This window comes from Euphorbia lathyris, chromosome 1, assembly GCF_963576675.1.
Source record: "Euphorbia lathyris chromosome 1, ddEupLath1.1, whole genome shotgun sequence".
Taxonomy (NCBI): Eukaryota; Viridiplantae; Streptophyta; class Magnoliopsida; order Malpighiales; family Euphorbiaceae; genus Euphorbia; species Euphorbia lathyris.
The window spans coordinates 91,404,966-91,426,676 of record NC_088910.1 but is presented as its reverse complement, the minus strand read 5'-3'; the positions used below and the strand labels follow the sequence as shown (position 1 = coordinate 91,426,676).

General features: G+C 36.9%; 2 protein-coding genes across 2 annotated transcripts; one reads left to right on the top strand and one right to left on the bottom strand.

Moving 5' to 3' along the window:
* The first annotated feature begins 12,030 nt into the window (after positions 1 to 12,030).
* Positions 12,031 to 13,037, top strand: LOC136206612 (plasma membrane-associated cation-binding protein 1). The gene is made up of 4 exons (XM_065997739.1): positions 12,031 to 12,224; positions 12,307 to 12,396; positions 12,481 to 12,565; positions 12,648 to 13,037. The coding sequence occupies exons 1-4, from the start codon at positions 12,114 to 12,116 to the stop codon at positions 12,890 to 12,892; spliced, it is 531 nt and encodes a 176-aa protein (XP_065853811.1). The 5' UTR covers positions 12,031 to 12,113; the 3' UTR covers positions 12,893 to 13,037.
* A 2,583-nt stretch (positions 13,038 to 15,620) lies between these two features.
* LOC136206604 (DNA replication licensing factor MCM6) lies at positions 15,621 to 21,485 on the bottom strand. The gene is made up of 18 exons (XM_065997725.1): positions 21,272 to 21,485; positions 21,007 to 21,165; positions 20,796 to 20,921; positions 20,326 to 20,488; positions 20,042 to 20,235; positions 19,731 to 19,926; positions 19,548 to 19,625; positions 19,092 to 19,321; positions 18,888 to 19,002; positions 18,116 to 18,190; positions 17,901 to 18,041; positions 17,585 to 17,788; positions 17,324 to 17,485; positions 17,188 to 17,243; positions 16,646 to 16,797; positions 16,433 to 16,558; positions 16,148 to 16,278; positions 15,621 to 16,066 (listed from the first exon to the last, which is right to left on the bottom strand). The coding sequence occupies exons 1-18, from the start codon at positions 21,346 to 21,348 to the stop codon at positions 15,932 to 15,934; spliced, it is 2,520 nt and encodes an 839-aa protein (XP_065853797.1). The 5' UTR covers positions 21,349 to 21,485; the 3' UTR covers positions 15,621 to 15,931.
* Positions 21,486 to 21,711: the final 226 nt, after the last annotated feature.

The window sequence follows — 21,711 nt, the reverse complement described above, 5'->3', positions numbered from 1 at the left end:
GAGCAGTTACCGCCAGAACTTGCTTTTTCTTCTTGCATCTCCTGCGTATATGGTTCAAGGAGCGGTTTACTTCGGCAATGGAAGAGAAAATTAAAAGAGCAGATGAAAAGGATGAACGGAAGAGAATGAACTGGTGGAGATGCGAACGAATCAGCGATGGCGACCAGCGAAGGAGAATGCACGGAAAATTTATTGGATGCCGGAAGTGTTGTTCTAAAAGAGATAGAGAGATGAATTGAGAGAAGATTAATCTTTTGGAAAGATTCAGAAAAAGAAGGAGAAGGGGCCAAGAAGGAGAAGGACTGTATAGTTATTTTTGAGAAAGGAAAGTATTGGAATTTAGATCGTGCTATAAGAGTTTTTTTTATCTTTTAATTAGCTGTTATTTTTTTGACACTTGTCATATTTTGAATGGCTTGGTATACCACATAGGTGGTATGCCAGGCACATAGTAAATTTTCTCGAGGAATAATAGAAAGTTTATTGTCCATTTCTTCTCTCTAAATATATGTGCTATCAACGCCCTATCCATTATTAGCGGGACAGTGACATGAGCAGACGTCACTTCCCTATACATAGTGAAAACAAGCCATTTTCTTATTCATTTTCATGCATTTTCATACATAGAATTCATTTTTAAATTCCCTTGTGAAAATATGTCCATTTAGAAAGTCTTAATCATCTAAGTAAATTGATTTTATTGTATTTTTTTTATGTTTCTTATATTGTATTAGTATCCATACTAATTAAAAAACTACATCGGACATAAGAAAACAAGTACTACATTCAGTGGTGGAACCAGAACCTCGGATGATCCGGGGCTCAAACATATCAGTAAAAAAAATTTCAAAACGTCAAAAAAAAATCGAAATTGATTGTGCGATTGACGGTAAATTTTCAAAGTCTAGTCCGTCAGGGTTGGGCAATTTTTTTTTAGTCTCCAACGCATTAAAACTGTTAAAATGTTATCATTTTTTTAGAAACTAGCATTGAACTAATAGAAAATTAAACATGTTTACTTTTTTAATGGTAAAGACATAATAAAAATGAATATTAAATATGTCTACTTTTTTTTTAAATGATAAAGACATATTAAAAATGAATTCAAAAGTGTTATCAAAATAAAAATAAAGAGCCCATTTAAATTAATTAATAATGGTAGCATGTTTTTATAATTATTGAAAAATAAAATAAAAAATAAATAAAAACTTTTTAAAAAAATGAGGTTGAAAGGAGTCAAACATAGGACCTCTCAAATCGAAGTAAGCATCTTTAACCAACTCATCTACCTTTAAACATTGAAGTAATACTACATAGAGTCAATATAATTCTCTCCAAAATATTACCAGACACCATTACTAAAAAAAAATTCTCAATTTTCCGACCGCCTGCCGAGGCTCGAGCCCTCCCTAACCACCCCCCCCCCCCCCCCGGTTCTGCCCCTGACTACATTTCAAAAGACAAAGATGTTAAAAAATAATAGATTGTATCCGTTGATTCAGAATCTATGTAACAGAAATAATCATCTCTAATTTACTGTTTTTAACTTTCTGGTTGATTGGACCACGACTCTATTCAAATTGAATTTTCATATAAAATTTAATCAAGATTATTTTTTAGAAATCATAAAAAATTGATTTTTTTTACATAATCCGTCAAAATGAGTCTAATGCAGTTTACATATTCGGTTTTGATATATTAATTGATCATTTTCCACTCCATGAAACTCGCTTTTCGATCACAACGGATATAGAATTTTCTTAGAGAGTATTCATGAAATTAAGGAATTTATAATTCTCTTGTATTGATTGCTTTGACTCTGTAAAAAAAATTGCCTCTCTCGTGGATTTAAACATCAATTAGCTGAAATTTCGTATTGTTTGTTTTTTTAGAAATTGCTTGTAATTTCATTAGATGAAAAAAAGTATAACAAACAAAATATAAAGAATAAAACCCCACATAATTACAGGTAAATACAATATCCACGAATGGATGAAAATGACTACAAAGAGCAAAAGAACTCATAAAAGACGTAAAAAAACACAAAACAATAATATATTTCTCGTAAATCCAAATCTGTAGAAAGACATCTGCAATCCAAACTTCATCTTTTAAACTATTCCGAATATTCGGATCTGAATCTTTTTTGTTGCAACCACGTAGATTTATTGATCTACGGATAAGATAAATCATTTTCGCTCTTGTTAAATTCGAAAAAAGTATAACCGAGAGAATAATAGAGAGCAGATACAATCAGACGGATAAAAAGTTCCGATGAAATATATGAATATAGACTTAAAAAGCAATAAAAAAAATACAGAAATTTAATCCGATGTGAGGAGGAAGAATGAAAATTTTTGTTCTTCTCAAAGTAGATCAACAAAATAAAAAAAATTGATAAAAAAGGGAAAAGAAATAAAGAAGAAAAGGATTGACCGTTTGTTTTTTTGAGCAGTTATATTTTGAGAGAGTTATCTCATATTGTTTGGTTAGTTTATCATTTGGTTGTGAGTTTGTTAAATATGTTTTGAAGGTCAAATACAGATTGACTCAATAATGATATGAAAATGTTTGCATTGCATTGCATGGACCCATTAAATAGTAACTTTTTAATCGATATGACACAAATATGATCAATTTATATAATTAATTGACATCCCTAATGATGTGTTTTATGGTATATGGTGAATATAATTTAAATAATTAGAGTGGGACATATATGATATTTTCTTTTATGTTTCTGTGTCGTGTAAGTAAACTATTCGTTTTAATATTTGAAACCTTGAATGATACTGTAAAAGGGACTACTACTTCAAACATTAAATACTCAATTCAAATTTTAGAAATTTTTATTTTTTATTAGAACCTTAAATTTCTTAAATATTTCTTTTTATTTATCAAAATAAAAACAAATCAAATCAATTATAAATCTGGTTCAATTCTCTCTCTCTCAAAGCGATGACCAAGGCGATCGTGAAGGTTAAGGGGATGGGTCGGTGAAGGCGGGCGGCTGGCCTGTGTCGGATCTGGCGGTGGCGGGGCGCGGGCGGGGCAATGACTCCGGGATCAATGAGGCGTGGGCGTGGGCGGATGATGGGAGATCCGAGGGATCTCCTCGGGGGAGGAGGCGGAGCAACGGGATTCGGAGGGATCGGTCCAGGGATAGGAGCAGATCGGAGTGGGTGGATGGTGGGGAGGCGGATCCGACGGGTTCGATGGGGGGTGCTAGGGGTGCGACGGTTCCGTTGGGGGTTTCTAGGGATGCGGCGGCCGATCGGGGGCTGGAAGGTGTTGGTGTCGCGGCCGCGGCCCTGGACTCGTTTGTCGCGGATGGAGGCGCGCATGAATCCGGAGTGGTAGGGCCGCTTCCGGTGCTTAGGCCACAGGGATTACATGCCGTCTCTCCCCAGCATGATGAGCATGCCTTGCGGCTTTCGTTGGCTGCGCAGGCCGTCCTGGCCGCGCAAGCCGCACAGGCCGCGCAAGCCGCCCAAGCCGCACAGGCTGCGCAAGCCGCTCAAGCGGGAGTTTCCGTGGATTTGGGAGCCCCCTCCTGGAGGGATAAGGTGCTAGGGGTGTCAGAGGAGGATCCCATGATGGAGGTGGATGCTTTTGAGAATGATTCCGGGGATTTTCTCTCTGATTCCGATTCTGAGGATGGAAAGCCTGATAACCCGCTGTGTCCTAGGATCCGGCTGTCCTCAGAAGACAAGCGGGTCATGAGATCGAAGTGGAAATTGGCGTTAATCGTCACTGTGTTGGGGAAAAGGATCAGTTTCAATTACTTTGCCCAGAGGATCCAGGCTCAATGGGCAAAGAAAGGAAAGGTTACTATCACAGACCTTGAGAATGACTATTATGTCATTAAATTCACAAGGGCTGAGGATTTCAATGCTGTTGTGAATGGTGGTCCATATATTATCTCCAATCATGTGTTGGCTCTGAGACCTTGGGTCCCAAATTTTGATCCCCATAATTGCTCTGTTAACAGGATCCTTACTTGGGTTAGGTTCCCGGGCCTACCTCTTGAATACTACAGTGATAGGTTCCTGTACAAGATTGGTAGCCTTGTTGGGAAAGTCCACCATATTGATAAGACTACCATTGGGGCAGTGAGAGGCAAGTTTGCCAGGGTCTGTATCGATATTGATCTCGCTAAGCCTCTTCTTTCTCAGTTCAGTATTAAAAACAAGGTCTTTCATATTGAATATGAAGGTATACACAACATCTGCTATGAATGTGGTATGTTTGGCCATACCTGTGAGGGTTGTCCTAAGAGGAGGAAGGACGTGGAGGAGTTGGTGCAACCTATCATAGGCGAAGCTGAGAAGAGTCAAGGGGAAGTAAGGAGTTTTGGCCCATGGATGCTTGCCAAGAGGCCAGTGAGAAGGAAGCCACGGGCTAATGTTAATTCTAATCATTCACCAGATATCAGTATGAAGATGACTACCCTCCAGATTGCTCCTGAGATCAAGGTCAGACCCCCGGATATTAAGAAGGGGATTGAGACTGGAGTGGACTCAGCTTTGGGTTCCGGGTCAAGGTTCGGTGTTTTGTCTATGGAGGAAGATCAGGACTCGGATCCTTCTGATAAGCAGATTGATTTAAGCATGCCTGGTCTGGAGTCGGTAGAGCATGCCTCTAGTCTGGGTAATTCTATTAATCCTCTCTTTGTCTCTAATGCTTCTGCTAAAGCCAAAGAGATTCCCCAGTCTATCCTATCAGCTGGGAAGGGGTTGAGTAGGGAGGCGAGTATTCTACATCCTCCTGTTGATGCTCCTATTAGTAAAGCTATAGGAGTGAGTAAGTTAAACATGAAGAATCCCAAAGGGAAACCTAAAAAGAACCTTCATGGTTTGAATTCTTGGGATAAAAGGGGTCCTTCTGGGACTTCCTCTAGGCTCTCCGGAGCCCCGAACAAATACCTGATCTAGGGTTTGGGCCTGCGTCTGTAGTCTCCCCCTCTGATGGACTTCTTCGTTTGGAATGTTAGAGGTGCGGCGAGCAAGGCTACCCGCATTCATGTCAATGATCTCATTAAACAGTTTAACCCTTCCTGCTTTGTTCTTCTAGAGACCAAGGTCAGTGGAGCCAAAGCAGATGAGGTGGTTAGAAAGTTTAAGAATTGGAATTGCGTCAGGTCGGAGGCTACTGGCCGGACAGGGGGGATTTGGCTCTTTTGGAAGCCAGGTCAAGTCAATATTGATATTATTACTATGGACAGTCAATTCATCCATAGTAAGGTGTGTTACCCTGGTAATAAACCTTTCTTTATTACCTTCGTCTATGTTGATCCTGTTTTGACTAACCGAAGAAGGCTGTGGGAGATCCTTCATTCTTTTAGCTCTAACATGGTGGAGGCGTGGTTGGTTGCCAGGGATTTTAATGACATTGCCCTCTTGAGTGATCAGAGAGGAGGGGGTAATCATTATGTGAACCGGTGTCTTAATCATAAGCAAAGTATGGATATGTGCGGGCTTTCGGACCTGGGTGTTGCTGGCCACAAATTTACCTGGAAAAGGAATAGTGTGTTTGTTAGGTTGGATAAGGTGTACGCTAATGTTGCAGCGATTTATAGGTTTCCTGAGGTCAAGGTGCTTAATCTCCCTTTCCGTCACTCTGACCATTGCCCTATCCTCATTAATTTGGTCAAAGGAAATCGGCTGAAAGGTAATAGACCTTTTAGGTATCTGGTGGCTTGGGAGTCTCACCCCGAGTTTAAGGATTTCGTTAAAAGCAATTGGCTTCCCCACTCTGATGTTCTCCTCGCTACTGAGGAATTCAGGAGGAATGTGGCTGTTTGGAATAAAAATATTTTTGGTCATATTATCAGGAGGAAGAACAAACTCTTGAGGAGAATGGAAGGTGTTCAGCGTTGCTTGGAGGTTCATTTCGATCATAGCCTAAATGGTCACCTTAGAGCTCTTCAGAACGAGTTAGAAGCTGTGCTTAGACAGGAAGAGCTTCTATGGTTCCAGAAATCTAGGAAGGCTTGGATTCAAGACGGGGACCGGAATACCAGGTTTTTCCACCTCTCAACGATCATTAGGAGACAGCGAAATAGGATCGAGGCTATTAAAGACGCCAGTGGTGAGTGGATTTTTGAGGAGGAGAACATTCGGCGCCTTGCCCTTGATTTCTACAAGAACCTGTTCAGAGAGGAAGCTGTGGACCTGGAGAGTGCCCACTCTGGCATTTCCTTTGCTCGTTTGGGGGAGGATGCTATTAATGATGCTTTCCATCCTATTGAGCTTAAAGAGATTGATCTGGCCTTCTCCAGCATCGGTTCCACTAAGGCTCCTGGTATTGATGGTATCCCCGCTAGTTTCTATCATAAACACTGGGACACTGTGAAAGAGGGTATATACAGTTTTGTGTTAGGTGTCTTTGGTGGTTCGAACGATATCAGTTTGGTTAATAAAACCCTCATTGTCTTGATTCCTAAGGTTGCCAAACCTTCTTCCTTCCTCCAGATGAGACCCATCAGTCTTTGTAATGTCTTGTATAAAGCTATTACTAAGATTGTGGCTAATAGAATCCGGAAGATCCTTCCGGATATTATCAGCCAAAATCAAGGGAACTTTGTTCCTGGAAGACAATTGATGGATAACGTTGTTATTGCCCAGGAGGTTGTCCATTCTATGAAGATTAAGAAAGGCAAGAAAGGGATCGCGGCTCTCAAGCTGGATCTGGAGAAAGCCTATTATAGGTTGAACTGGAGCTTTCTTCTGGATAGTTTAGCCAAAGCTGGTATCCCGGAGAACTGGAGGAATTTGATTGGAAAGTGTATCTCCTCTCCTGTTTTCTAGGTTATGATCAATGGGGACATGTCGGATGAGTTCTCTCCATCCAGGGGTATTCGTCAAGGGGATCCTATGAGCCCCTTCCTTTTTGTTATTGCCATGGAAAGATTGTCTCACCTGATCCAAGAGGCGGTGAGCAAAGGGACTCTCCACCCTGTTTCCATCAACAGACATTGCCCCCCTGTTACCCATTTACTCTTTGCTGATGATGTCATGCTTTTTGTGGAGGGTAATAAGGAACAAATTAAGGCTGTGATGGATATCCTCGACTGCTTTTGTGGGGCTTCTGGCCAGAAGATTAACATCCATAAATCCCGTATGCTATGCTCCAAGAATATGGATAATAGCTTGTGTAGAAGACTGAGTGAGATGTTTGGCATTCCCCTGACTCAATCGTTTGGGAAATACCTTGGGGTCCCTCTTCATAGTGACAGGGTTTCCAAAGCCTCTTTTAAAGACATTTTGGACAAATCTAACGGTTTGTGTGCTAGCTGGAAAGCTAATTCTCTTTCCCTTGCAGGTCGCATTACTTTAATCCAGTCTATCAACTGCGCTGCTCCAAATCACATCATGCAAGCCTGTAAGCTCCCTGAGCCGGTCCTCAACGACCTTGATAAAATTAATCGGCGTTTTCTGTGGGGAGAGTCTGGGGATGGGAGGAAGGTTCACCTGATCCCTTGGAAGGAAGCCTGCCTGCCTAAGAGCAGGGGGGGTCTTGGTATAAGGCAAGCTAAGGACAATAATAAAGTCCTGTTAATGAAGCTTCTTTGGAGAATGTGGCAATCCCCCTCCTCCCTTTGGGCTCGTCTTCTGTGCGGCAAGTATAGGAAAGATAGAATCTTTGGTGGCCCGAAGGAGAGGGTTGTCAGCTGTTCCTTCATCTAGAAAGGGCTTAGTGCTGTTTTTGCTGAGTTCTGTACGGGGATTGGCTTGGAGGTGGGTAATGGGAGATCCATTAGTTTCTGGTATGACACCTGGATTGGTGACAAACCGTTGATTGAGGTGTGCATCGCCCCTCCGCCGAATGATCTCCTCTCCTGGAAAGTTGCTGATGTGGTGGACTCGGAGGGAGACTGGATCTGGTCTAAGTTCGACCCCTTCTTTAGCCTGGAGACCCTCCTTAATATTAGAGGTGTGAAGATTAGTAATCAGGAGGAGGATAAGGACAGACACTGATGGGCCTTGACTAATAATGGTACTTATTCTTGTAAATCGGCCTATGAAGCTTTTACCCCTAATATGGCTGATCCTCCCTTGGAAATTTGGAAGTCCATTTGGGCCCTCAAAGTCCCTTACCGCATTAGGAGTTTCCTATGGCTGGGAGTCAAAGACAGGCTCCTCACGAATGCAGATAGACACAGAAGGCACTTGGCTGTATCTGGTGCCTGTAGCAGATGCAGCGGCCATGTGGAAACCTTGTGCCATGCTTTGAGGGATTGCCCGAATAGTAGAAATGTTTGGGAAGGGGTCATTCCTCACCACATCCTTCCTTCCTTTATGGGTTTCTCTGATATTGACTGGTTCTCTGAAGGCGTCAATGGGAATTTGTTGGCCAGTATGGAGCACGGGGCTATTCTCTTCGCTATTATTTGTCACCAAATTTGGAAATGGAGGAATGAAGAGTTATTTGCTGAGAAGACTGTCTTTATTCCTGACCTGCGGTTTTACTTCTCGAAAAAACTCTCTGTTATTACAAAGAGTTTTGAAGGAGCCCCTGGTTCGCCCTTCCCCGGATAAAGAGGTCCAGTTAGTTGGTTGGAGTAAGCCCAGAGAAGGGGTTGTCAAGTTGAATACGGATGGCTCCTGCCTTAGTAATGGCAGAATTGCTGCTGGTGGAGTTCTTCGGGATGCTGGTGGCGCCTGGCTGGCTGGGTTTACCCATAACTTGGGTACGGGCTCCTCCTTTTCTGCGGAGCTTTGGGGGATCTTGTCAGGCATTAAACTCGCCATTCGCATGGGTGTTAAAAGGCTTTCGGTGGAGTCTGACAATTACGAGGCTATCAACAGGATTTCGGATGCTGTTTGTCTTAAGAGTCAGAATCTCATTAAAGCCATCTTGAGGCTTCGTCCTGCCTTCGATTCTCTTGCCTTCTCCCATATTTATAGGGAACAAAACCGCGTGACGGATCGCTTGGCAGCTGCTGGGCATGGGGGATGTTAGGTGTTTCTACCCTTTCCGTTCCTCCTTCTTTTCTGTTACCTTCTCTTCTTGAGGATAGGATTGGGGTCAGTCTTCCTAGACTGATCCCGGGTTAGGTTTTTGTTTGTTTGTTTTTTCCCTTCCCTTCCTACCAAAGAAAAAATATATATTTCTTTTGAATTCAATTAAAATTAAATGTATATAAAAGGTTTAGAGCTGAATTAGATCTCTAACGTTCTCAACTATATATTAAAACTCAATTTAAATTATTAACCTTCCTAAATTGGCAATTAAATTTTTTTAACATATATTAAAACCATTTCATAATTTAAAGAAAAGTTGGTTTTCTTATTTTTAATTTGGTTTTGATGATTATTTTCCGATATCTTAGATTTTGATTATTAATTTGGATTTGATAAAAAAATTGGTTAAATCGAACCAAAATTAATATATTAGATCAAAATATATTTTCTTATGTGTATATATAATATTTATTTCGCTAAAATTTATCCGATTTAAATTGAAAAATCAAACATGCTAATTAAAACAGATTTGAAAATATAAAATAATTAAATATATAATTAAAACTGAAAATATCATAAAAAATATTGAATAATATCTGAAAATTATAAAAAAAAAATGTTATTTCGAATTGAGATATGGGATCCGATTGAAACTTTTAATATAAATTGATAATATAATTGGCAATTTAGAAGTTTAGACACCCAAATTCAAAATCTAATTGATAATTTTAGATGATCAAACATTCAATAGATTTTTAAAATTTATAGTTAGAGACTTGATTGAGTTTGAAGCTTATATAAAATTAATTAATGATAAAACAAGAGGGGTAAATTACACCAATAGTCACTGAACTTTACCCATTTTAATATTGTAGCCACTGAACTTGAATTTTTAATTGTATAACCACTAAATTTTACACTTTTTAACATCAGTGGTCACTCAACTTTAACCAAGTCCTCAAACTAACCGTTAACGATCTCAAAATGAAAATATTTAAGAATTAAAGTTGTTCAGAACAACATTTACCATGAAAGCATATTTTTTATTTTCCAAAATCACATTTCTTGGAACTTTTTCTGTCTAAAAATTCATTTTCTCTCTCCTAACGAAACAACACCTAAATGATCTCAAAACGAAAATTTTCAAGAATTAAAGTTTCTTAAAATATCATTAACTCTTCGATTGTTTTATTTTCAGACCATCAGCGGTCGTTTTGAGGCGTTGAGTGGCCACCGGTGTTAAAATGTGTAAAGTTCAATGGTTATACTGTTAAAAATTGAAGTTACCATAATGTTAAATGGATAAAGATCAGTGGCCATGGGTGTAATTTACCCAAAAAAAGAAAGAGTGAATATGAAAAAGGGATATATTTGTCATTGACGGCGTGATTGAAGCACCAGCGGAGCCACGTGAGAAGTTTAGAGAAAGCCAAAAAATATTATGTTTTACAGATCAACGTCAATATTTGTAAACACTAATATATTTCCTAGGTCCCACTTTTAGGTACTTGCCACCTTCATTTTATTCATTGCCAGCTGTCATCTCCCCCTCTTATTCCCCACCTTTTACCCAATTTTATCCCTTCCCCTTCTCGCTAATTTACCTATTCACCAACTTCTTTGGGTTAAAAAATCAAGTAACAGTTAAATAATTTAACAAAAATGATTTTGCCTTGAAATGTTAACATAAAATTTTGCTATTTCATTTACATTTTTTAAAATGATAATGACAAATTTAGAAGTGTTTGGTTGCTGATTTTATATTTCGGTTTACCTTTTCACTTCAAAATAGAAAGTTTTAAGTGTTTGGTTAGAGATTTCCTGTTTACTTTTAACACCCGAAAAGTAGCCTTTTACTAAAACAGAAAATTCATATTTAAAAAAAAACAATATTTTTCAACAGCAAACAATAAACAGCAACCATAAACAGTAGCTAACCCAAACCGACCTTAAACATTAACCTTTAGAACGATAATAAGAACAAAGACCAAAATGTCGTTTTCAGTCAAGTTGTGTCATTAATAGTTACAAAACAAAAAAAAAATCTATTAAAAGATCAATAATCAAATTGATATATAAAAATTAATTACAAAAATCTATGTAAATTATATTATTAAGAGAGTGTTTGGTTACTACTTTTCATGCTCCTGTTTGCATTTTCACATTCAAAAGTGAGAGCTTTAGGTGTTTGGTTAGAAACCTTATGTTTGTCTTTTACACTTGAAAAGTTGTCTTTTACAAAAACAAAAAATCCATACTTTTGGAAAAGCAGTCTTTTCCAACAGCGAACAGTAAACCGTAACACCAAACAATAAATAATAGGTAAAACAAACGGACCCTAAACACAGTTACAAATAACTTAATAAAAAACATAAAATTGTTCAAATTGATTGAAAAATTTAATTTGAAAGTTGTAACAAAATAGTAAAATTATTAAAATAAAAATAGTTTGTTCATATTTTTTTTGGTTAAATAAAAGTAAAATTGATCTAATTACTCGGAAATATTAGAATAAAATTTTACTAGTTCAAAATTATGAGTAAATTTATATATATATTTTAAATAATAGGGGTGTTTAAGTCAAAAAAATAATAATAGGGGTAAATTTTAACCTCATTTATCCCAATAATAGAATGATCATAACAAGGATAAAAGGTCATTTTCGGTCATGCATGTTGGATTAAATGAATGTCATATTGGTAATTAAAGAGAGAAATGAAGGGGCAGTTGAAAGGAAGATAAAGTCTATAATATATGATGGCATAACGTTAAACTTGATGTGTATTAGCAAGTGAGACAGTTGGCAGTGAGGTCCACTTTTGATCATTACATTTCAGATTAAATCATATTTAGTCCAGATTAATTAAGTTTATACACAAGATTATTCCAAAATATATAAAATTAATTAATTAATTTTCATTTTTCTCCTGCATAAATATAATATTACTTCTTTCAAAAAAAAAAAAATAATAATATTACTAATTTTTGCGGTTTAGATTTATATTGAGTTATTAATAAAATTATTAATATATATATATATATATATATATAGGTCTGCATGTTACCCTTAAATATTGTGTATTAATCCTTGAGAGATTAAATTTTGTTGAGTTGAGTATTTTGATAAAATAAGAGAAGGTAGTAGCTATGGGTTACTGGAAATCAAAGGTTCTCCCAGCCATTAACAAGGTTTTCAAGAAAGATCCTGCCAAGAAAACTGCTGCTGCTGAAGCTTGCAAATCCTTTGATGAATCCAAGGTCTTCTTCTTCTTTTTCTTGAAGCTTGTTAATTATATATTTCTTGTTACTAATTTGTATATATATATATATATTTGTTTAGGAAGAAATAAACAAGGAGTTTGAGGAGAAGAAGGGTGAGCTTGAACCTAAAGTTGTAGAAATTTATGAAGCTTCATCAACTGAAATCAAGGTCAGTTTATCATCATCATCATCATCATCTTTTAATTATTTTTAAAATGGAAACTTTTCTTCTTACATGAAATTAATTGAACAGGCCTTAGTTAAGGATCCTAAAGACTCAGGATTAAAGAAGCACTCCACCTTAGTTCAAAAGTTCCTTGAGGAGCTTGTCAAAATTGGTAGGTTTTTTATTTATTTATTGTTTATGTATAAAGAATTTATTACAGAAGACTGATATATATAAATATATGAAACAAACAGAATTCCCAGGATCAAAAGCAGTAGCAGAAGCAAGTTCAAAGTTTGGAGCAAACTATGTGTCAGGGCCAGTTGTGTTTATATTTGAGAAAGTTTCCAGTTTTATTGTGGTGCCGGTGGTGGAGAAGGAAGCAGCAGTGGAGGAGGGAGACAAGAAACAACCGGAGCCTGAGGCAGAGACTGCTCAAGTACTGGAGGAGGAACCGCCAGCCAAGGTGGAGGAAGCTGCTCAACCATCAAAGGCTTGAAGATGTGGTGATTTTGTAAATCATCTTTGTGACTGTAATTCTTTTGGATTTTTTCTCTGTTCATTATGTATTGTATTATGTATTCCTTCTTCTTTTCTCAACTTATATATTTTCATATACAACAAAAAAGAAATGGTTATCTTTATCTTCTTTCTTTCTTCTGATTCTTCTTCCTAGCTAGTCAATATTATAAGAAAATTTTATGCTCATAGCATCTTTAAACCGATACCAAATCATTTCGGGACTAAAGCTTTATTGTTGTAGTATTTTAATGGTTAATGTTTGAACCCTAAATTAATAACCAATCAATCCTATGTAACTTACAATGAATTATATATATATATAACATCACTAATTTTATAGTGTTTGTTTTGCAATTTGTATTATACTATTTAACTGTATTAAATAGTATTTAAGTCTTATTATTATTATTATTATTATTTTACTTTCTTCGAAAACAATATATTATTATTTTATTATCATGTAATGATTCGGTCCGGAGTGGGTGGCGTTGGGATAGAAGGCCTGAGCAAAAAGCGATCCTAAAGAATAACGATGGGGCAGAAATGAACTGAAACCCACATCGGAAATGGAGAGAGAGTGACTGAGTCTTATTTGTAAGGGATGAATCAAATGCATGCAAACGCGTTTTAAAGCTTTGAGGTCCAATGTGTTGGATTTGGGCTAAAATAGATAATATCTACACGGCTATGTTACTCGGACACACGTCTTTTCTATAAAACATAGGACTCGGAAACGTGGGGAAAACGTGTAAATATTGGGGCACATTTATAAATATATTTTTATATTTGAATTTTTGTAAATAAATACATATAAAAGAAATTATAAAACTCTTATCTAACCATAATTATTAGATACATGAAATATAAATGATGTCAAAAAAAGATAAAACAATGAAAGCTTTTGTCCTGAATACTAAAAATCTATTTCTTCAATGTTTATTTATATCTTCACCAACAAATAGGGATTCTAGCTCCGATTCATCTAAAGTTTTTCTCACTGTCTTTTTGGTTTACCTAAGATTTATTGTTGCACATAAAGATCCACGTACTCCTTTGGATATTCCTGCTCGTTTTCCCTTCAAATAAGGATCGGCCATAATTGCTCTGTTTACCTCTGTTTTTTCTGAAATGAAATGCAATCGTTTTGTCTGGGAAACGGGTGTCCCAGACAGATACAGGTATCTAACTTTTGAATATTACGGATACGGCCCCGAAACGTATTCTAGAAGTTTCCGGGAGTTTCCGTATCCGAAACGTATCGGATACGTGATACGCGGACATGTTGAAGTATCCGTGCTTCATAGCTACACGGTATTGGACCGGAATGTTACAATATATATATTTATTGTGACTCATCTGGAGAAAAAATAATAAATGCAAGAGTATGTTAGCAGTTTATAATAAGCTACGAACTAGGAATTTGCTTCAGGTGATTGTTATGAACAAAAGAAGTAAAAAAGATTACAAGCAAAAGCAAATGTGCTTGAAAGAAAAGAAAATACAGAAATTCAAAATTGTAAACTGAAAAACATAGTTTGTAGAGAGATAAACACCTCTCATGATCTCCTTACCACGCACTGACAGATCCAGTATTCATTGTCTCTCGTGATTTATGGGTGCTAAATTTATATTTGTGGCGTTTTTACATAAAAAAAATTAAAAACTCATACACAATTTCTATTAAATTTTTAGCATTTTCTAACGATCAATTGGTGCTCAAACCTCCCTCTGAATCCGTTCCTATCTTAACGGCTCTCACTAACTTACACCCTTCGTATAACCACCAGAAAAATGGTCTTCTTACTTGTTAGAATGACACTAATTTTCCATATTTAGTAACTTTCTCCAAGTTCTCTTCAATTACCTTCCACAAGCATATCCACTGCTTGCCTTATGTAACCACCATAAGGCCAATTAGTTAAGAAAACTTGGACAATTCACAAACACACACTTTCTTCTTATTTGGTCCACCACGTCACCTAAATAGTGACATTTTCAATAATGACATTGTTTTAACTTGGCTAAAAATTAACAGGCTTTTTTTTTATCATAACTTCATGAAAGGATATGCACCCTTTTTATAGGTCATATTAGAATGTCATCTTCCTTTAAAAATATACATTTCTAATTGGAGAAGACAACGTGTAATGCTTATAACGATAAGCCTATTATCTATAAAGAAACACTATGAAATCTAAAATGGACTCCATGTACAAAGTACAAACCTTAATCCATCCACCTAAAAGGATTAAATCCAATAGGTGCAAATGAGTTTTCAAGAAGAAAAACTAACATGGAAGGTAATTTCCATAGGATCTTGCTTGAAATTGCAAGTCATACGAGCAAATACAAATAAGATTTTGTAAATTTGAAAAGTCCATTTATGGGTTGAAGAAAGAACTTGAAGTTGGAATAAGTGTTTTGATAAAAGAATAAAGAAATGCAGCTTCAAACAAAACATAGATGATCCTTGTGTGAACAAAAGGGTTAGTGAGAGTACAATAGTCTTCAAACAAAACATAGATGATCCTTGTGTTATATATTTCTTATATGAAATGATTGTTACAATTGTTTGAATCAGTCAAGATATGGTCATCTGGGAATAGTCTAAAGAAAAAAGAATTGGGTGAAATAACACATATATTAGAACATGGATAAGATCAAATAGGTTTTTTGGGTCTTATCTAATATACATACATAGGAAGTGACAAGTTTACTGAAGTAGAATAAATTAGTTAATGGATCCTACTCAACTTAATAACCGGTTACAGGTGGTCAACGATATTTTTTGGGGCATTTGGATTGGACCATGTTGTTGTTAAAAGGTAACAGAGTTTACAAAACCCATAAGCAATATTGCCTACATCCAACATAGTCTTTTTGGAAAATAATTTGAGCTCTCTCTATCATATTCATATAATGTTAGCTACAATACAAACATGCTTATGCCGCCGGTAGTTGAGTAGGGTAGAGTACAGTAGAGCGTTGTTTGAATGGATGCATCACATCACATCACTCACTCCACAACATAATTTGGAGCTACTGCTAAGATCCTGTTATCTCTAGATACTCTTTGCTGCCTTTCACCTTCCTCCTCCACTTGCCTCCCATCATCTACAACTATCAAGTATCCTTCCCTGCGTATCAAACTCTGCCCACATAACCCATTCAACCTTTTAGCAATTTCAACTTTTTCTTTTATTACAAATCTATCTATCTATGCACCTCTTACCTCTATAATAGCTTTTATTTTAATTGCTTCATTCTTTGCTTCCTCTTGAGAAGTATAGCTATTCTTCTGATGCTGTTCACCTATATACCATGTGATCAACTCCCTCTGCCTCATTCCAGCTAACCCGCTCCCTGAAATTCATTCCAATTTTGGAAAATACTCATATTAGTCGTCTATTATTTAGACCAAAGCTGCATACTGGGACTCAAGAATAACCACAAGCATGCTTAAATCATGAATACAAGTTATAGTAAAAGGAAACAAGGAAATGAATTTCTCATTTACCATCTCGCATTACAGCTTCTTCATGTTGCCTAAGACGCATGACGAGGGCTTGAGTAATCCTCTGAAAGTATTCTTCGCTTATGACAAGCTTTTTCCCCTGTTGAATTGCTGAACCTGCTTCACCAGCTGCAAAATCGATCGCCCCAATTTTAGCTGAAAATACTCAAGAACTGAACTACATACAAGCGAAACAGGCTGTAAGAAGAATCATACCTGCATCTCCAGATGCTGGAGCAGAGCCATTGTTGTTAGGTTGAGCATCATCTTCTTGATCACCACCATTTCCATCACCACCACCATCATTTCCATTCTCACCACGATTTGCGTCTTGAAATTCAGATAGATCAATCTCACTGGATTCCACACTGCATGACCAAACAAAATCATATTAAAAACAATGCAAAAAGCAAAATTGAGCATGCTACATGGAAACAGAAACAAAAACTGAATTGCATTTGTAAAAGATATAGGAAATGCATAGTTTGGGAAAACATGCAAGTAAAATTTTTGCAAGGGTATATTTATAATATTTAAAATTATAAAGCTGCAGCTGTAATTATATATATATAAGTATATATGAAATGGAAAAGGAACTATATAGAAGTTCCATAAAAAAAAAGTACGCTTTGGCAAACATATTTTCCATTTAGAAACGAGTTTCCATTTTGCTTAATTACAGAAACATTGTTCAAAAAGCTTCCCGACAAGTTTCAAAATCAAAATTTCCATGCAACATAAGGTTGAAGTTTTCTTACCTGATAATAGATGTTTTCAACAGTCTAACTGCTAAACGAACATGGCGTGGTTGTACCTGTAGAGAAGTACTCTTTAAGTCTCAAGCTATGTGCAATGAACTTATGATAATAATATAAAAATTCAAATTAAAAGGACCTGATTTTCCAAATGACATCGAGCAATGGCTTCAGAGAGTCTGATTAGTGCTTCAAGCTGTCTAACTGTCATGCGATAAGCAACTCTACTACCAGGAGATGTATCACTTTTCCGTAAAGCAACATAAGATTCCACTAGCAGTTTTCGTGCTTCAGAATTAAGCTGCATAATTTAGCTAAGCTAAAATGAGACATGTACAGGGAAAAAATTCTTCAGCCAGAAAAGGAAGCCAGAACTTGATGAAAAGATGAAGCACAAAACCTTTGGTTTCATAGTTTTAGCATAGGCAATGTAACGCTTTAGTTGAGCTGTCGTGAATTCAGGAGCAAGTGCAGCTTCACGCTTCTGATGAACGCTTACAATGTGATGAGCAATGTGGTAGTCAACTTCATCATCTGGATCATCAATCATTACATATACCAGATCAAATCTTGAAAGGATTGCAGGAGGAAGAGCCACATTATACTGGAAATATAATGCCACAAATGGTTAGTCTGAGTATCATAATGACAAGATAAAAGCAAGTCGTTAATTAACCAGCCAAATACTCTGATATCATGTAAAAAGACATTCTTGCCTTGAGTGGTTTAGACTTGTCATAACGTCCTCCAGCTGGATTAGCTGCGGCTAAGATTGATGTTCGAGCATTAAGTGTCGCTTGTATCCCAGCTTTTGTGATGCTTATTGTCTGTTGTTCCATGGCTTCATGAATTGCAACCTTCAAATCCATTGATATTGACATCAGAAATTGCTATTCAACTGACATGTCAGGCTGCAAGGTAGATAAATTACCTGGTCTTTGATGTCCATCTTATCAAATTCATCAATGCAACAAATTCCATTATCAGCAAGCATCAGGGCACCAGCCTGCAGATACCCACACAAAAAAAAAAAGTTAATACATTATGTTAGAGAAAATGGGATCATGGATTCACAAAATGCAGGCTGGGTAAAAGAAATAACTATAAATATACATGGGAAAGCATATTTGATTCTTCAGGACTAAATTTTTCTCACTTCCGTACTAGGTATCTACATGGATTCTTGCCTTTATAGTCTGATATAATAATTAATGCTACACTAAACAGCTTTGACTATCATATTTATATTTCACGTTCTCCAAAGTGATCTTCTAAGACTCGACCTACAAAACTAACTCTGACAATAGAATCACAAAGCTTAGAAGTTCCTTATTTATAGCATTATTAGATAATTAGGTTAAAAGCAGCTTAGAAGTTCCTTATTTATAGCATTATGAGATAATAAGGTTAAAAGCACAACATTTCCATTTGCAATCCGCTGCAAATAACATCACAATAATTTATTCTAGACATCCTATAACTTATGACATAATGTTTAACTGTAGAGTTCATCTCATCTTTTTCCTGTTTAGTAATTTAGTGAAAGAACATTGCCAAAAGTCAGCAATGGGTTTCTTCAAAGACAAGAAGACAATGATAACTGGTATGAAGAGTATATCCTAAGAGCAGAGTCATGACTGATAGGAGTAAATTAGGTTTAATAATTTAAAGTAACTAAAAGATGCAGACAAACTGAAAGCAACCTCAATACAGAATTCCCCAGTTTCTAGTTCTTTGGCAACTGTTGCAGTCAATCCAGCAGCAGATGTGGACTTGCCAGACGTGTAGACAGATCTAGGGACAATACCTGAAGTGTACCTGTGAAAGACAGACCCAGATAAACAAATGAATCAACACGCGCAAACTGAAACTGAAAAACAATACCAGAAAAACTAAGCATAACATACTTGAGAAACTGAGACTTCGCGCAGCTGGGATCTCCAACTATACAGACATTAATGTCGCCTCTAAGGTTAATGCCCTCATGAGTAAATTTGTGGACACCACCCAAGAGCATAAGAAGGATTGCTCGTTTGATATCTTGATGACCAAAAATAGTTGGGGATATGCTATCAACCAACTTATTGAAGAAATCAGGAGTGTTTCTCATTCTTTGAATTTCTTCTATCTCCTCTGCCTGCCCAATAAATGATATGAACTTTAGTGTAGTGTTTTGAAATTTTCTTCCTCTCTATTATGCGCAACTACTTGACCATAGTGATTATAAAACAACAGATATAATATAACCCTTATTCTATCCTAAGATAAAGAATCAACAATTTCTGTTAAATGAATGTTATAGGAAATAGCAGTCAATTATGAATACAACTACAAAAAGCAATAACTGGATATGGTGAACATACTGTGAACTGCTGGGTGTCATCTTCATCAGCATCCTTTTTTCTATTTCTGACGTCAATATCCCTTCTACCATCACAAACCTTAAAAAAAAAAACTGGTTCATGAAACCTAAAGAAATATGAAAACACATGATCATTGCAGCAGCAACAGACTTAGACTTGGCCTATAGCCAGCCACAAGCCTACCTGCAATGAATTGGCGATAAATGCAAGGCGATAGGAGAGGTCTCTAACTCCCAAGGCTCGCAAGCCCCTCACACCTTCTTGTCCAACATCAGAAGTCTTTCTTTGCGGAGCTTCTCGACGGCATTCTGCTCTCTCTCCTGGGGATGCCAATGCCGATATGTCTGGAATAACAACCACAGTACCTGTGAAAATGACTCTGGGGCATAGAAACATTTAAACAAAATCAAGATAAATCCAATCATAATTAAATTAAGCAAAATCAGAAAGCAAAAGGATCAACTCAAAGATCAACAGAGAATAAATTGTCTTACGTATCACCAGCTCTAGCCTGTTCCACTATATCGTGGCGAACAATAACATCCAAAGATCTGGGAAGGGAGCCTGCAGGAATCTCCTTGGAAGTTTCCTGCATTCTGACCCTCTGCCAATCTGCAAATTTGCTCTCTTGTCTAAGCAATGCCCATCTCATTCTGTTATTGCACATTGCATTCACACAAATAGTTGGCTGCAATCTCACAATTATGGTGGCAAATATAGAATTAGGCACGCAAAAAAGTTAGGCTCAAATCATGGGATACTATATCTAAAAACTAACCTCAGTATACTTGAACTGCTGTTCAACATTCTTGATAACGCCACCACAATCCAAGCATCTGAAAGTTCCTTGTAGAAGCTCTGGCCTTACCTCACTTGTGCGAGTCACAACTCCCATCACTGATACAAGCTTGCCAATTTCAGCCGTAGAGAGCTCCCTTAAACTGAAAAGGACAGTTTCCGATAAATCTAAATAATTAAACAACAATTTCCGGGATTGAAACTAAAATTCCATTTTAAATTCGAGAACCAATGACTTGTATAATCCGTTACTTGGGCTACAGTAATTACTCCAAGTACTAAACTTTGAGCAAAAAAACATAAGGACTAAAATTGGAGATGAATTTACAAGACATAAAAAGCAATTGAACCTCACTATCACTAAAATATTGAATATTCAAAACTTGGAAAGCTGAGGGCGTAAAGCTGTTATAATAAAAAGAGAGACAGAATGATGAATAGTTGGGTTACCGCTTAGAGAAGGGGATATTGAAGAACGCCACATTAATATCCTTATTAGGGTTATCATCGGATATGAATGTAGGCTTCAGCTCCATCACAAATCTCTTGCAGGCATTCTTCAGGTATGGTTCAAACCTAAAATTAAAATGAAAAGAAATCAACGATGTGATTAGTAGGGTTGTCGAATAGGTCGAAATTGTGGACGAAATAGCACACATACCTCAAATACTCATCCGCAATGGCTTTCTGGAGCAGATCATTGAACTGCATAACGTGAGAGAAATCTATGAACATAGTGGAAGATTCATTCGCTTTCATTGCCTCAATTTCAGACTCATAGTAGGCTTCTCTTATATTATTTTGCCCATCCAATCCAAACCTGATCGAAATACCGAATTCAAACAAAACAAACCATTAATTTTGTTTAACCAATCCCGAACTAGATTCAAGGGATAAATGTAGAAGCAGGGGAAAAAAACACCAACCGCTTCAGGAAGTCGAGGAAAATGTTTTCAACCCGCTCTGCCTTGACGTCGGCGAAGTATCCACCATATGCATCCATTTCAATATTTTTCCTCTTCTTTTGCCCTGTTTCGTGAATATCAGATGAGTTGCGAAAATATGAAAACACAAAATGTGTACTGAAAACTGATGCAATCAAGCAAAATGGCTGCTTGGGTTCTCTTTGTGGCGGGAAAGTGAGGAACAGATTCCCGCCAAATTGCGCATAATGTAGATGGGCACACCGTTTTAGCTTGCTTTGGGCTTCATAAGCCCGATAGTAGTTAGTTCTGAAAGCTTTGGGCTTTTTGTGTGCGACATATATATGGAGATTTCACCTAAATGTCAATAAAATAGGGAAATTTACATAAAATGTTAAGGTGGGCTTACTTTATTTTTGACAAAATAAGCTTTACTTTGTTTT

Bases quoted from the DNA above. Each gene is read 5' to 3' on its own strand.
- LOC136206612 (XM_065997739.1), top strand. From the start codon at position 12,114: ATGGGTTACTGGAAATCAAAGGTTCTCCCAGCCATTAACAAGGTTTTC. The intron at 12,225-12,306 runs GTCTTCTTCTTC...ATATTTGTTTAG, and splicing joins AATCCTTTGATGAATCCAAG to GAAGAAATAAACAAGGAGTT. The intron at 12,397-12,480 runs GTCAGTTTATCA...TTAATTGAACAG, and splicing joins CTTCATCAACTGAAATCAAG to GCCTTAGTTAAGGATCCTAA.
- LOC136206604 (XM_065997725.1), bottom strand. From the start codon at position 21,348: ATGGATGCATATGGTGGATACTTCGCCGACGTCAAGGCAGAGCGGGTT. The intron at 19,626-19,730 runs GTAGGCTTGTGG...TTTTTTTTTAAG, and splicing joins TTATCGCCAATTCATTGCAG to GTTTGTGATGGTAGAAGGGA. The intron at 16,279-16,432 runs GTAAATGAGAAA...AATGAATTTCAG, and splicing joins AGAAGCTGTAATGCGAGATG to GGAGCGGGTTAGCTGGAATG.